At 41.7% G+C, this 17,054-nt stretch overlaps 1 protein-coding gene across 1 annotated transcript in view; it reads right to left on the bottom strand.

The window, feature by feature from the left end:
- Positions 1–16,204, bottom strand: part of otomp (otolith matrix protein) — a 41,647-nt gene extending 25,443 nt beyond the window's left edge. Inside the window, exons 1-8 of the mRNA XM_062440855.1 lie at positions 16,114–16,204; positions 15,789–15,925; positions 15,272–15,374; positions 14,935–15,120; positions 13,321–13,495; positions 12,684–12,751; positions 11,098–11,282; positions 10,581–10,752 (exon numbers count right to left, since the gene is read on the bottom strand). Coding sequence (XP_062296839.1) covers positions 10,581–10,752; positions 11,098–11,282; positions 12,684–12,751; positions 13,321–13,495; positions 14,935–15,120; positions 15,272–15,374; positions 15,789–15,925; positions 16,114–16,204 — 1,117 coding nt within the window. The remainder of the gene's footprint in view (positions 1–10,580; positions 10,753–11,097; positions 11,283–12,683; positions 12,752–13,320; positions 13,496–14,934; positions 15,121–15,271; positions 15,375–15,788; positions 15,926–16,113) is intronic.
- Positions 16,205–17,054: the final 850 nt, after the last annotated feature.

Here is a 17,054-nt window from a genome sequence, read left to right on the forward strand (position 1 = left end):
AGACTGGAGGAAAATAACAGCAAGAACTGTTCATTGAGTTAATGGAGCTGATAACACGCTAACTGCATGGTCAGTGTGTATGTCGCTAGTTAGCTTACAGCTAACTTATGTACAGAATACACAAGACTGCACAAGTAGTTTATTGGACTTTGCTTTCAGTCTGAACATACCTTTAGACAGATAGCAATTAGGTTTGTCAATGGAACGTAATTAGGAAACTATTCAGTTCTATATGACGCAGATGATGCAGTGTTGCCAAAACACCAGAGAATCCTTGCCAAAGAGCACAGACGCTGTTCTGGAGGCTGAGGGTGACCCAACACTTTACATGTGTTTTTGCAATAGTTTTTCCTTTAATTTGTCACCCTTCTGTACACCTGTCTCTTTGTACCCATTGACCTTTTGTGATTTGTCCCAAAACAAGCTGCACCTTGTTCTTGCCGTCTTGTAGGCAGACTAACACCTGCTTTTTCAGGTGTTTTTGTTTGGATCTCAGTACTCTCACCTGGCCAGATGAACGACATTAAAGCAGTAAACACTCCCGAAATTGGATCTAAACCCAATTGTGAATGCAGCCTAAATTTGTTTTCTGTCTGTCACCATCTTTTCCTCACCATCACCCTTTCACTCTCACTTTCGCTTTCATTTTTCACCAGAACCCCCTCTCTTCCTTCCTATCCTTCTTCTCTCTGCTTCCTTCCTGAGCTCTTTCTTTCCTTCCCTGCTATTTCCCTCCATCTCTCTGTAACTAATGGTCCTTAAACACAGCTCCGGCTGTCGTGGCATTGGGACTGAATCACAACAATCATGAGTTATTATCAGTAGCGTGCTGACTGATTGTGCTAATGTCCACGCTGATCGTATTAATGCCAGGGCTGATTGGAACACATCCATCATAATATTCCTGGCAATGAAGAGGTAATAACCGGCATTATCCTGATAATGAAAAAGACTGTTAGGCTGAAGATTAAAACTAAACAGTGATAACAAGGGACTTCATATTTGGGAATTACTGAGAGCATAAGGATAAACCGCTGCTCTTCCCCTCCCTCTCTTGCTGTTTCGTCTTTTTGATGATGTCCTTGACTCTTCTCCTTTACCTCTCAGTTCATCCCATTTACTAATTGCCAACTAAATGCCTCATTTTGCTGCTTATACATCATTTCTTTATGGCCCCTTCCTTTACAATCATCCTATTCCTCACCATCCTGTCTACTTCTCATCTCTTGCTTTTTCCCCCTCCTTTTCCTCCATTCCTTTTCTCCCTCCTTGTCTTTCTTTATTTGCTTTCCTCCCTCTCGTTTCTGTTTTCTCATTATTCGACATCCCAACCGCTTATCCCTCTTCCTCATTTTTCCCGACTGTTTGCCCCCCCCCCCCCCCCCCCCCCCGTCTACTCATTCTTCACCCTATTTTGAGCTTCATGCTCCTTCCTCATTTTTGTCTGTCATATTGTCTGACAATCTACCTATTTTTTCTCTTCCTACTCTTCCATTTCCTCATCTTCTCTTGTTTGACAGCCCACCTGCTTTACCACCTTTTCCTCCCTGGCTTTTATTTTTTTGTTGTATTTATTTTTTTCCTCTATATATCCCCACCTCTATAGCAGTAAGGAGTCCTGTCTGTTTATGAGAAAGCAAGACAGAGAGAGGGAGGGGAGGCGCAGGAGGGAGGTGTGGGAGGGAGTTTGAAGAGTTTTAATGAGCCAGCGCTCACACTTATGACAGGACGGGTAAGTGATGGAAAATTAATCTGTTTGAGAGAGTGTGTGTGTGTGTGTGTGAGGGTGCGTGTGTGTGTATTTGTGTGGGTGTGTGTAGATGTACATATGGGAATTTTGGGGAATTTGTATGTGTGTGTGTGTGTGTGCGTGTGTGTGTGTGTGTGTGTGTGCGTGCGTGCGTTGTTATCTATGAGGGGCCGTACAAGCCATAATTCATTCTGGCCCTCTCACACACATACATTCTCCTTACACATACATATATTTTCACTCTCACACACATACATTCTCCTTTCACATACATATATTTTCACTCTCACACACATACATTCTCCTTACACATACATATATTTTCACTCTCACACATATACATTCTCCTTACACATACATATATTCTCCTTTCACATACATATATTTTCACTCTCACAAACATACATTTTCCTTTTACATACATATATTACTTATAGTATGAACATGTATAAATATGAGAGTGAAAATATATGTATGTGTGAGTGAAAATATATGTATGTGCAAGGAGAATGTATGTGTGTGAGAGTGAAAATATATGTATGTGAAAGGAGAATGTATGTGTGTGAGAGTTAAAATATATGTATGTGAAAGGAGAATGTATGTGTGTGTGTGTGTGAGAGTGAAAATATATGTATGTGTAAGGAGAATGTATGTGTGTGAGAGTGAAAATATATGTATGTGAAAGGAGAATGTATGTGTGTGAGAGTGAAAATATATGTATGTGAAAGGAGAATGTATGTATGTGAGAGGGCCAGAATGAAATATGGCTTGTACGGCCCCTCATAGTTATCCACTGAGAATACACTGAGTGAGGCTCACCAAGCAGAGACATTTTTAACTTTTGCAATCAATATCAGTGGGTGCGAGTATTCGTATTGTGTGTATTGTGTGTGTTATACTGATGAATGGCCTGGCTCTTAATGTTCTCAACCACTCTGTGGACTAACTAGACTATTTAATCACCCTCTCTCATCCCCCAACTCCTCCTCCTCCTCTCTGTTTTTGCCTCTCTGCCAAAGCTGAGCGTACTGCTGAGGTTGGACAACACTTATTGTACAATACATTACACCTGTGTGTGTGTGTGTGTGTGTGTGTGTGTGTGTGTGTGTGTGTGTGTGTGTGTGTGTGTGTGTGTGTGTGTGTGTGTGTGTGTGTGTGTGTTTGTGTGTGTGTGGGAGAAAGAGAGTTTCTGAGCATTAGTGCTGCATCAGTCAGTGTCCAGCCTGCTGGCTCGTACACCTGTCGGCTCGTTATGGAGCGCAGGAACAGATAGAGGTGGCACACGGAGCGTAAATGTAACACACACACACATACACAAACACACCTGCACACATCCTTGTTATACTTCTGTTGACTTACACTCACTCTCTATAACTTCCCCCAACTTTGTCCTTTACCACTAATTGCCTGACAGCAGCCATTACCTTAAGTTTCACATTTAACCGTTGACTCTTTACCTAATGAGAAAAGGGCTGCTCACAAATTACCCTTTTACTGAGACCTTATGAGATAGTGAACATAGATAGCACGCACACGCACACGCACACGCACACGCACACGCACACGCACACGCACACGCACACGCACACACACACACACACACACACACACACACACACACACACACCTGCAGTTTATCTGTTTACACACGAAATGACCATTTTGTGGTAAGCATGGTGTGAGTTTAGTGTGAATAGGTGTATGTACATATGTGAATGTGTGTGCGCGCCTACAGCAGTAATGAGTACTGGGCCATGGGATGCCCAAAGGCAAGGTTCCTTAACAGGGTCAGATGCAAGGACGTCTGGCATAGATCCACGTGCCCACCTACTGTACACATAAAACATACTGGCCCAGCAGACCACAAGCTGATCCAGCACCATTAAACAATGGGAGAAAACAACATGCTTTTTGTACATCACACCCACCCGTCGTGTTGTCTTTCATTCTGTCTGTCTTCTCTCAGTCTCTCTCTTTCATGCACACACACACAGGCAGTGAAATACCCTCTACCCGCCCCCAAATGAGAGATTCATGCTCCACTAGCAAAGACTCTCAGAGTGTAGGTTATTAATAAGAGCATGCCCTAACAACATTACAGAGCTACTGCCCCATGGAGGAGAGGAGAGGAGAGAAAATAGGTGGAAGAAAAGACAGGGTAGGGTAGGAGAGGAGAATAAATCAGGAAAGAGGAGAAAAGAGGAGAGGAGAAAGGTGGGCATGAGGACAGGAGAGGTGAAAAGAGATAGGACAGAAGGGGAGATAAAAAGGTTAGAGGAGAAGAGAAATGAGACACGAAAGAGGAGAGGAAAGAAGTAGAGGGGAGTGGAGGAGAGAAAAGGAAACAAGAAGGATGCAAGGGGGATAGGAGAAATGAGGAGATGAGGGAAGGGAAAAAGAAAAAAGGGGACAGGACAGGAGAGGAGCCAAAAAGATGACAGGACATGACGACATTATGCAGGAAAAGGGGTGGAGGAAAAAGGTGAACGTGAGGAGAGATAAAATGAAACAAAAAAAGGGAAGAGAAAAAATGTAGAGGAGAGGGGAAAAGAAAAGGTGGGGAGGAGGAGAGGATATAATGAAAGGAAAAGGGCAAGAAGGAGAGAAGGAGAAAGCTGGACACGAGGAAAGGTGAAAAAAAGACAGGAGAGAAAAGGAGAGTGGCAAGGAAGGGAAATAAGAGAAATAGGTAGTGGGAGAAGAAAAGGGGAAAAGAGAGAAAGGAAAAGAGGTGGATGAATCTAGAGGGAAGGAGACACGATGGGTGGACACAAAAAGACGATAATAGATGAGAAAATAGGAGGAGAGGACAGGAGAGAAGAATAGAAACAAGACAAGGAGAAGAAAAGACACTGAAAATAAATCAGGAGAGGAGAGTGGGAAGGAAAAGGAGAGAAGATGAAAAAGGTGGGCCAAGGGGAGTAGAGAAGATAAAAAGGGGCAAAGAGGAGCAGAGGAATGAGAGAAGAATAAGAGGAGAAAGGTTGACATGAAGCCAGTAAACAAAGAAACAGGAGAGGAGAGGTGAACAATCGAGAGACGATAGAAGAGATGTGAAATCAGGAGAAAACAGGAAGGAGGGAGTAGAAATTAGAAAAAGAAGATTAGAGGAGAAGCGACGAGGACACTGAGACAGCCAGAATGTGATGAGAAGAGAGGAGCCTAAGTAAGTGCGCTATTTGGATCCCCCTGTGGAATTATATCAGTTATATTGGAAAAGTCATGATGCATGTGAGGTGCACTGCTGAGGACACAGCGCCATCTAGTGTTTGAGAACCACCGAGCCTGCATCCTCATGTCACACTCACAGTCACCTACACATTCTATGTTCTATGCATAAACAACACCCCCCCCCCAACACCACCCCCACTCAGTGCTTTACTCTCAAACAATCTGCTGCTAGCCATCATTTTTCAACCTGCTCGCGCATCATTATAGAGGCAACGTGCGCCGTCACACAAACTGAGCTAAAAGCATATTTAAAATTGATAGCTAATCTCACAAGCCTTTAGTGTGTGTGTGTGTGTGTGTGTGTGTGTGTGTGTGTGTGTGTGTGTGTGTGTGTGTGTGTGTGTGTGTGTGTGTGTGTGTGTGTGTGTGTGTGTGTGTGTGTGTGTGTTTGTGTGTGTGTGTGTGTGTGTGTGTTACCTCACTGGGACCTTTATAAACACTGACCTTGTCAGGACTAATGGGGAAAAAGCCCAGTCCAAATGAAGCAAAACTTTATTTCTGAGGTCCTGGTTGAGGTTAAGAGTAAGGTGTGAATTGAGGTTAGGGTTAGGGTTAGGCATGAATTGGTTATGGTTAAGGTTAGGGTTAGGGTTAGGCTGTCCATGCTGAGTGGTCAATGCAGTGTCCCAACAAAGATAGCTGTACAAACGTGTGTGTGTGTGTGTGTGTGTGTGTGTGTGTGTGTGTGTGTGTGTGTGTGTGTGTGTGTGTGTGTGTGTGTGTGTGTGTGTGTGTGTGTGTGTGTGTGTGTGTGTGTGTGTGTGTGTGTGTTTGTGCTGCTTGGCTTGTATTGTGTAAGTGATCTGGGGAGCGTTATGGGAGCAGAGCGATAAGCCTGGTGTCACTGGCGTCTAATCATACTCTATGTTCCTTATCAGGGGGGTGAGAGGAAGAGGGGATGAGAGGAGGAAGGAGTTGAGATTTAAAGGTCTGCTGCACTAAAAGCGAATAAGGAACTAGAGCCAAGACCCGTGTCCCAGCTCACCTCACCACCCACACAGAACAAACCCACCTTGTGTAAGAGGATCCACCACTTCGGTTTAACTTCCCAGTGTGTGCATGCATGTGTGGGTACATAGGCCACGTGTGTGTGTGTGCGTGTGTGTGTGTGTGTGTGTGTGTGTGTGTGTGTGTGTGTGTGTGTGTGTGTGTGTGTGTGTGTGTGTGTGTGTGTGTGTGTTGGGGTTATCAGGAGTGCTAAGGATGGGTGGTAATTGAATAATGACAGTAACGCCTCTGATGGATTACCTGTCATTCTTCCCTCTTCTCTCCCTCCATCACTGTCACCCCTCCCTTCTATGCCGCTCTCGCCTCACAACCTCCGGTCAAATTGTCTGCCGTCCGTGCCGTCACTCGTACCAGTTGAGATAAAGACACCCGCAAACGCTCGAGCTGACACGCCTGCATGGATTTACGCTCACATCCTCACACACATTCAGAGGCATCTTGACATTCAACAGTAAGACGCCGCCTATTCAGATATTTAGTGTGATGAAAACACTTACAGATACAGCTACACATTAAACTTCCCAAAACAAAAAATTACTTCACCTACATCAAGAACAGCAGTTACATTCTTTTTTGACTTTGAGTAAGTTTTAGAAGCCTGAAAAGACAAAAAAAAAATTCAGTTATTCGCAATAGAAAAAAGAGAAAACGTTTTGCAAAGTCCAAATTGATTTATTCTGCTTTCCTTTGACACCCTGCCCTATAATCAGAAATACTGATTTCCAAAAATGACTGTTCGTGCAACAGGTTCAAGTTTTTATTCATCCATGTGCAATAAGTGCCCTTAACTTTCATACATAAACTGCCTTTCTCAAACAGCTTTGGTTTCTTCTTTGCTTCCATCCTTTATTGTATTCTGAATTCCATGCATAGTACCAACACTGTCTTCAATGTCTTCATTTGTGTCATTGTGCTTTTATTTTTATTGGTTTTGTGTTCTCATGCTGCCTTGCTGCAAAAACAAATTTTCTGTTGTGGGACAATAAAGATCTGAACTGATCCTGTTAATCATCTTGCAAATCCTCAGATACTTCTTGTGTTGGACCCCCAGGTTAGGAACCATTGTACTGCGTATGCTAATATAATACCAGAGTGATACTGGTTGCTATAGAATAACATGATGCTGATGTAGTAAGATGTAAGCACCATTTAGAAATTTGGAGCATGTGGGACCTAATTGTAGCTACTTTATGTACTGTTGGGAAGTTCTATTATCTATGATAATGTGTTGTATTTTCTGAGATGGTTCTGTGTTTTGTACATAAAAAGCAATAGCTATAGTATACCATACTATTATTTCATTGGACAGTTTTGTTGGAGAATAAGCATAGGGTGGCATGAGGATGGGGACATATTCAAAGTTTTCCTCAAGTACCTGTTTGAATAAGTGTACTTTAATTACTTAGTATTTTGTTAGTCATCCCTAAATTTAGGTTGACACTCAAGCTGTTTTTACTTCTCCTGTCACATCTGTTCACTGCTGTTCGTTTAAGTGCAAAAATAGAACTACTAATTACTTTCCACTGATGACATTCACACGAGCCACAAGCTTGAGAAGACTGTGTTTAGGCTGCATAAGTTGTTTTTATTTGTGCGTTACAGCAAAAATAACCAGCAAGAGAGCTGATTGAAAGTGATTGCAGCTCTCTGCTGCAATGCAGTTCAATCTACAGTATCTGCCATTATGAGCACAGACTTTCTCTAAAGGGCATTTTTCCCACGCTGAGTAGAGGTCTGTCTCCATGTAGCCACCAAGAGTATGATGGTGTGTCCCTGATTCACCAGTCTACCTGGGAGGTACATCTCACCACCTGAGTGAGCATTTGTCTCTCTCTATGCAGGCCTTTGTGTGTATGTGTTGTTCTTCTAATTTATTTTTTATTTCTCCCCTTCTCCGTTACTTCTGTTCCCAAATGTCAGATAGGAGGCACACAGCACACATCTGAGTGAATGTGTGTGCAAAAGGCAGAAAGACTGAGAGAGTGAGACGGGAGTGTGAGACGAAACGAGCAAGATGATATCAAGCAAATTCATTTCCACACAGATATCACATAGCAGTTTCAGGATAATTAGAAGTCAGCTAGAATGGAAGAGATGATTATTTTCTTTATCATCATTCATTTAATTGGTGAAGTAAAGAAGGTTTTGCAGCTCTACACATTCAGGCAGTGAGGAGTATTTACATCAAACTTCTTTGTCAGACAAACAGTAAAAACAAACAGCACCAATGTTACAAACCAGAGTTGAATGAGTACAACAGATATAACCAGATGACAAAGATTTCTTTGCTGGCCACTAATGAGGTGAACAATAGTGCCTCTCTGAAGAATTGTGGTAGTTTTCCATCTTGCATATTCACACTTGGGGAGTTTTTGCCATCAAGAGCCAAAACATAACACATATGGTCTGCTAGTGAGAGATGACATGTGGCAATGTTTTATTTCAAAAAGAGGACATTAGGTGCAAATTGAATATATTCCCTTTGTTTGCATCTGTTGTACTAGCTGTAACTCAAAGGACTTCATTCCAGGATTATGAGGTCAAAAACCACCATTTGATGAGAAGATCGTCGTCCGCTTTATCAGTTTATTGCTGAGATCTGCAGTGCAGAACGTGAAAGAAAATCGTAAAGGTGGAGACGGCAAGAGAAACTCAGTCTGTGAAACATTTTACAGTACCCGATTCTCTATGTCAAGTAATCCTTTAAACTGGCCGATGATTTAAGAGCGATTCATCTTTAATTACAGTTCCTAACATGCCAGAAAAATTATTGTGCATTTTTTGACAATAACCATTTCTTCACAGCACATTAATTCTGTAATACTTTTCTCTGTGACTATTCTCATAACAACATTACACACTGCATTGACTAATTTGCTGCTGTAACACCAACCTTGAACAACCTCCTGTGAGTGACCCCTGTCATTATCTGTGTCTCGCTATCGGTAGCAATGTTTCAGTATAAACGACATGTCGTAGAAAGACAAGACAGGAGTCCACGTAGCCCCTCTACATGTTGCTACATAGATAATAACAGAAGCAGGAGAGCCAGAGAAGGATTTGGAGAGCAAATATAGGGAATTTCGGGTAACGGAAATGTTGTCACAGATGAGTAAATTATGAAAGCTTTTTTAAAAGATGTAGTCAGGGGTCACTTGAGGCAACCCAAGCCCTAATCCTTTTCTCCTAAATATACAGTGTAGTGTAACAAAACACTGTGAGCTGGCACAGTTCCGTCAACCATACCAGATGTGAGAAAGCAGTGATCCAAAGTCGTAAGTTATACAAACCATGGGAAAGCAGCAATCCTATCAACACACACACACACACACACACACACACACACACACACACACACACACACACACACACACACACACACACACACACACACACAAACACACACACACACACACACACACACACACACACACACACACACACACACACACACACACACACACACACAGTGACAAATAAGCACATGAACATGCAGACACATGCATACACTTTGCACACACTTTCTCTCATTCACACACAAACAGTATACTATGCCAGACTGCCAATTAGGGCAATCATGGCTGTGGGAAAAAGTGTACACACAGACACAAGCACACACACACATACAGTAACTGAGACTTCTAAGCTCAAAGTTAATAGCACCCAGTTGTTCAGTGCCAGAGACAGACCCTGTGGGAGGGGGGTGAGGGGGCTAATGAAGCTCAGACTAATGCAGCAAGCCAAGAAGAACACTATTTCCCCACAAATGTACAAGGTAGGAGCTCATTTTTATATAACAGGATTTTCTTTTGTATATCTAAATTTTTTGGGGACACTAATGTTTATGGATTAATTCCAACAAAATCCTCTTTTAAAAAAATGCTTTAAAAGAGAAAATCTGTTAACGACATAAGAACTACAGCACTCATTAACCTGCGCTTCTTTTCTATTCTATTGTTTTCTATTTTTATCCTATCTTCTCTATTTCCTACCCTGTCTTTGCAGTGTCATTTTTAAACCCATGCTCAATTTCAGGGATATTTTTCTGAAGTTTTTCTTATCCGATTAGCCCCTCTTAGCAACGACCTACCCTGCCAACCAACAAATTAGAAGACATACTAAGTTGGAGGAGGACGAGGACATAATGATTGAGAACTTGCGGTGAAATGCAAGTACAAAACAATTACAAAAAAGCCAAGCAAAAAGGATGTGAGATGGACTGACAAAGGGACACAGATGGCAGGGAGGGAAGGCAGAATGGGAGGACAGAGACAGGGGGATGCGGTGGAAGTTGATGCGCTGGATGTCTTCCTCCTGGTCCATCAGCAGAAGCCTGTTGGTGGGAAAGCGCAATAATGAGAACAGCTGCAGTGGTTACACAAAACGTCCACACACACACACACACACACACACACACACACACACACACACACACACACACACACACACACACACACACACACACACACACACACACACACACACACACACACACACACAAAGGATAAAACACTCCTCCAACCACCCACTCTTCAGCAGCAGACCCACATAAATACATTACAAACACACAGAGCCACATCATCACTCTTACCTTCACACTCAAAGGCCTTCAGCATGGTGGTGTAAGAGGGGCCTAGCCAAGAGGTGCAGCTACCCAGAACCCTCTGCAGGTAGTGGGTGGCATCACTGAAGAGCAGATCGGATTCGCTGTAGCCTGCTGAGCTGAACAGACTGAAGCCCTCGCTGGCGCTGCCAAATACATTCTGCAGGAAAGAGAAAGTGTGTGACAGCACTTAATGTATGAGGGCATGCATAGATGTGCGTTGGCTTACATATGAGTGTGTTTCTTTGGGCCTGTGAGGACATGTGCGTCTCTGTGTGAATGCATGTGTGTAGCCAGGGAATAAGCACAGGACGTATCAGTCATCCTGGCATCTCCCACAAACTCACTAAGGAAGAAGGATGACAGTTTAGCAGATACCTATGTTCTGAGACATTTTGATCAATAAAACAGACTCTACAGAGAAATGAAAGAGACATAAACACACATATCTGAAGAAAAACACACACATTTCAACACAGCTGATGCAATTTCTGTTCAAACCCACCTGTAAGCGTTCCAGGTACTTCCAGACGCGGCATTTGTCCTCCATGCGCACCACCACAGCGTTTCCTGGGACGGCTGCCAGGTGGCATCGCTCATACTCATCCAGACCTGCCTCGCTTCCATCTGGACACAGCAGTTTCAGGTCCTCAAGCTCCAGATCCAAGGCCCAGGATTCCTGGTTCTTACCTTGGCAGGAGAAGAGTGCATGTACATCAGATAAATAGTTCAATTAAATTTGAGGTGGCAGCCAGCAGCCAGTTAGTGTAACTTAACATAAAGACCGGGAGCATTGAGGAAAACACCTAGCCTGGCTCTGTCCAAAGGTAACAAACCCACCTACCACCACCTCTAAAGCTCACTAACATGTTATATCTGTGTGTGTAATCTATACAAAACCAGAAGCCTGAAAAAACTCTATAAGTGGAACTATTTCTTGGCTGGATGCAGTGACATCCTGGAGTCTTTGCTGGTTGTCACCTCACAGTCACGACAAGACTCCAGGAAGTCCCAGCACCCAAACAAGATATACCCCTGTTTTCAGTCTTTGTGCTAAGCTAAGCTAAGATAAACTAACCTGCTGCTGACTGTAGCTTCATAGTTAATGGAGAGACATGAGAGTGGAATCCATTTTCTCTTAAATGAATGAGAGGAAGCAGCATAACCAAGTATTAAGTCTTTGTTTTCTCAAGAAATGATAGCCTAATATTTTATTTACATTGCATCATCATGATTTTAAGCTGCCTATTAGCTTGTCGTAACAACTTTAGTTAGTTATGATTTTGTTCACTCAATCATTTGCTCGTGACTCAAACAGTGAAAATCTCATGTAAGCATTCATCTGTATGTTGACTGTTGACACATCATTTTTGAGTGAATTAGATGATTTCCTAAGAGTTTGAAAAGCAAACAAAACCCCATTTAAGTAAACAAATAATTAAATGATAAACGGTAGACCACCTTGAAGCCACTTTCTGCATCCCTAAATAACAGCACAGACCTTCGGTGTTTTCTTGACCTTCCTTAATTGTTCTGACTCCGGACATTTCTGAACCATATGAGAAAGCATGCTTCGTTAAACAGCTACAGTGTTTGTGGAGCCGGCGTCAAACTGCTACAACTCGACTGCACCGGCAGAGTCTGTGTAGCGTGACTGCGATAATGATCACCATTAATTTTGGATGTTGCCCAAAACAGAGGAGCAGATGCAGCAAACAGAGAATTAGGGCGTTTCAGTGCTGGACATAAATGTCTGCACCTTTGCCTGTCCATCTGTCTGTTTCTTTTTCTTTCTCACTGTTATTTCCTCTTTTATTCTTATTGTTCATCTCTCATCTCTCTGTCTCACAAACACACACATATCATTCACACATCACTTTCCTGTAATCTGTTCTTTGTAGTCTGGATGCTGCACACTGTAATACTAAAAGAAATATTGTGAAACACTGACATCCTGTGTCTTTACAGGGACTAGCACACTCTGCTGGCACCAGATAACCTCATTATTAATCATTTAACTAATAAAATGTTATTATTATATAATCTGTGGTGTAAACTCTAAAATGCACTCTGCATAATTTAAGCACTGACCGTCCAAATTGTCGAAGACTGTTGTGTGTTTAACAAAGGCCATGTCGCCGAGGTTCTCTGCAACACACCTGAAAGAAAACCACAGGAAAAAATACATAATCAGACACATTAAATTTAAAAATATATCAAAACATGCATAAAGTGGAAATCAGCACACTTGGGAATGTGTTAGTGTGACTGAGTGGCTCTGGAGACCATAAGTGAGCTCCCTCTGTGGCCTATTGAATTAGTTTAAACAGCTCCTGTGGCCCTTTTATTCTCACAACAGTGATATTATGCAGTCAATGTGTGACATTAAAGAGCACAGAAATGTTATTTTGATTTGTTTGCATTCTTTTTTTAATGAACAGACTTTTTGTCTGCAGCTTCTGTGTAATGTAAAATTGAATGCCTAATAGTGCAGCTCCTAGAAAAATGACACACTAGAATTATTACTCATTTGTCACTGTTTCATTATTATCATCATCACTGTATCAGCTTTAAGCAGCTGTAATTACTCACTATTTTCCTTTATGGAGACAATTTGCTGAAATGGATATTAAGTAGGGAAAACACAGAGGCTGCAGTCGTAACAACTATGCCACCTCTGGGTGCTATTAGTGCATTATTTCCAAAGTTATGAATGTCAGTGTTGTACCTCAGCGCCCCCGCCTCTCCATAGTGCCTCTCTCTGTGGTTGTTGGCACAGATGTGTCTGTCGTTCTCATCTCCTATACAGGCTTCGCACAGGTTCTTGGGGTTGTTTCCTCTAGGGTCGTGCTTGCGGTCTTTCACGCCTGGTACACAGCTGTAGCCAAAGAAGTTTCCGACCGCTGGTGAAGACGACAGAAAATAAGTGAGTAAATAGCCAAACATCCAGGGGCCACTTCCAACTTCTCATGTACTTCTAAAAATTATACAAAAATGACATTAGGGCTTTTAAAATCAAAAGATAATGATCTAATAGTTGGTAAAGGATGCACTATGGGAATTAGCTGTTGATTTTTCTCAGTATTAATTGTTTAATATCCAATGAGTTGTTTTATTTTTTAACAGAATTAGAAGACCACAATAGAAATTATTGCTTTTCAACTTTTTTTGTAATCCTCAATAATTTGTGGTGGTTATGTGTGACATGCACTCTGTTTGCATTGTGGGTAGGTTTAGGTTAACGGTATTGAGAACATATAATAAAATATAACATATCACACTTTGCAAGGGATAGGATGATAAAGTCCTGGATTTATTTCCATCATTTCCCTGATGTTTTCACAGTCATCAACCATTTAAAATAGAAGAGACAGGCATTTGTTGTCTGACATAAAAAAAATGCAAAAATTAGCAAAAAAATATAGAAAACTGAATTTTAAAAACTGATCAAAGGTAAAACTGACATGATGCAGAGAATGACCAAAGGTTAAACATAAAAAACAGTGTTCATTTTCAAATTAACTAACTTAATTAACCAACAATATAATAACTAAAGGTTTTATCAACACTACACATGAATACAACTAATTAACACTGTAGGCAGCAGTAAATTAAAAAAATATCTTTTTAAAGTATAAGGCTGATATACTCAATGTTTTTCTTAAAATTCAAAAACCAATTAAGCATATGTCTTTCAGTACTCACCAGCGCGTGGCACTCAGCCCTGAACCCATTTGTTCCTACTTTAGAAGTTAATTTTTAAAAACTGGTAACATTTAATTTTAAATTAAGGCCCATTAAGGCTTATTTCCTAAAACAGCTGGACACTGTAGTTTTCAGGAAACATTCATTAAATAGTGTATTTGTTTGGAACTATTTTCAGCTATAGATTAATAGATGTTGTGCTCTTATGAATATTTAACAGTCTTTGGACAACAGTGAAGGTTTGTGGCATAGAGGAGTAAGATATATCAGGCTTTGGTTTCACAGGAAATGTTTGTCAGTGCATCACTTATTTCATTGTTGGGTTAGGCCTTTTCAAAGTTTGTTGAAAATAAGAAATAGGTAAATAAGCCTTTAAAATGTGTTGCTTTCCTCGCCCGTCTTATGAAGAAATCCTGATCTTTCAGTGTGTCCGTCTGCTCAACATCACAGCCCCACACTCATCCAATCTCACATTCACAGAGAAAGCTACACTATTAACTGACTCTTCTCCTTTAACCTCCAGTCTCGTCTGTCCCTTCACCCCCGTCGTTCCACATAACTGCTTTCCCCTTCTTCCTTCTGAACCTCTCTGATACCTTACATGCACACATCATTCCCCCTTCTCACTCTGTCTCACCTCTGGGGAAGTTGCACTGCTCCCCTACACTGATCTGGGAGGTGTTGACCAGGTAGCCAATGGGAACAGTCCACCCCACTGTGGTGCGAATGCCAGGGTGACAGGAGCTGCGCTCGTGCATTTCCAGCAGGGACAGGTCTGACGAAGAGCGACGAGCCAATGCCACCACATAGTAGCTAATGCCATCTGGAGGAAGTGTTTTGGAGAGAGATAAGAGGGAGAAAGCAAGTGGGAATCATTTTTAAAAAACAGGAGAGATGTGTGAGAAAATGGACACACTGTACAGAGTGAATTACATTAGATAAAATCTGCTGTAGAGCTCAAACCTTTTACTTACCCACTCCATTGTGGGACTCTCCTGCTGCCAGCTCCAGGCCATGACATAGGCTAGCAGCATAGATGTCATCTGCAAACATGGAGGCTGCGTCTGCTGTCCCATTCTGAGAAAAACATACTTTTGTTTCAAATGGCTGAAGGATGTTTCCAAACTATGGTGCTGAATGACAACAAATACATACAATGCACAAATGTGTTCTTATAAAATCCCTTCAGTACCATCTGGAGCTGGAATTATCTTATAATTACACGTACAGTATGAGTCAAAAGTTTGGAAACATTTTCTCATTTAAATGAATGCCAGTCAATACATGTTTGACTGGCACCCAGCAGATTCATTACATATGTCTGAAAACTTATAAAACATATTAAGAAAGTTTAAGACAAAATCATAGCAAAAGATTGTTGGAGGTGATAATATTTTTCAAATTCAATTTACAACCACCCACCTCACAAAAAGTTATTATTCAGACTTAATTAGATTATAAATAAACATGAAAATAGGACTGAACAGATACCTTGATTTTGTTCATGCAGTCTCTGCTGTTCAGGCCACGGACACATTGCAAAGTCCCTCTAATATTCCGAGCTGTGGCGTTCCCGGCCAGATCCAAACACTTCTGCTGCTCAGCATCAGATACTACGCACCAGGAGACTGAACAAAAACAGCAACAACAAAAAATAAAAATTAAGTGAAAATCAAATGCAAATTTGGAGAAGAACACAAATGCAAAATGTAAAAATAAAAAAAATTGTCACCCTCCCTACCTTTTAAACATTTTAAACATCTCTTTGAGCATGCATGAGCTATTATTCACCAAAAGCCTGTTTAATATAATCTACCTGTAGATTTCTGATTGGAGATGCAGCTGACAGAAAGAAGAGGCACAAGGAGGAGGAGAGCTACTGACAGTCCTCTCTCTAGACGCTCCATTTCGGCTCTGGTTGAGAAAACTCCTTGGGATAATCTCTAATACAACAGAGAAGAGGAGCAGGTGGATTTCATTGGAGGCAAAAAAAAAAGTCACATGGGTACCCCCTCCTTCTCTTATAGCCTGGTCCTGTGACAGAGAGGAAATGGGGGCAGAAAGTGTAGGGAGTGTGAGAACGAGGCAGGTAGGCTGAATGTAGAAAGAAAAAAACGTTACATTATTCCTCTGTGAATAATCCTTCCTCCATCTCATGACAGCAGTATAGCATTTCCCCCTCCAATTATCCACTGAGATTTATCCCCAGTGGAGAGGATAGTGGAGGACACATGTAGGCTTGGAGCAGTTCAGGTAACCTGGCACAGACCGTCGACCCGGGGTCTTTAATTAAAAAAGCTGCGGACAATGTGTCTCTGTGCTGGATCAGTGTTCGTGGAGAATAGATACTGGCTGGGTCTTGCTCCGACTCACTGGAGACTGAAGCCCCAGGTAAGCAAGAACAAACAGCACTGGCTATTGTTCATGGCCACGGGACCTAGTGGAGGAAAAACATATTGGCTACTTGACACTGTTCTCCCTTTTCTTCTCTCTTTGCACACACACAAATGCACATTCACACACACTCACTGACATTTTTATTTACAGACGCTGAGCCAAGCAAGACTTAAATAAATCTAAACAGGTAGAGTTTGTTGAACACACAAGTGAAATGAATTAATTTCCTAATACAGCTATTAGTTGCAGTGTCATGCAGTTTCAGATCTGCATGATTGGTCAGGAGATTGAAGGGTCATATTGGTTTTCATGCAGCTTTTAAGGGCTCTTTTTTGTTGGGGGAAGGGCGAGGTATCTGAT

The sequence above is a fragment of the Scomber scombrus genome, chromosome 19, assembly GCF_963691925.1.
Source record: "Scomber scombrus chromosome 19, fScoSco1.1, whole genome shotgun sequence".
Classification (NCBI taxonomy): Eukaryota; Metazoa; Chordata; class Actinopteri; order Scombriformes; family Scombridae; genus Scomber; species Scomber scombrus.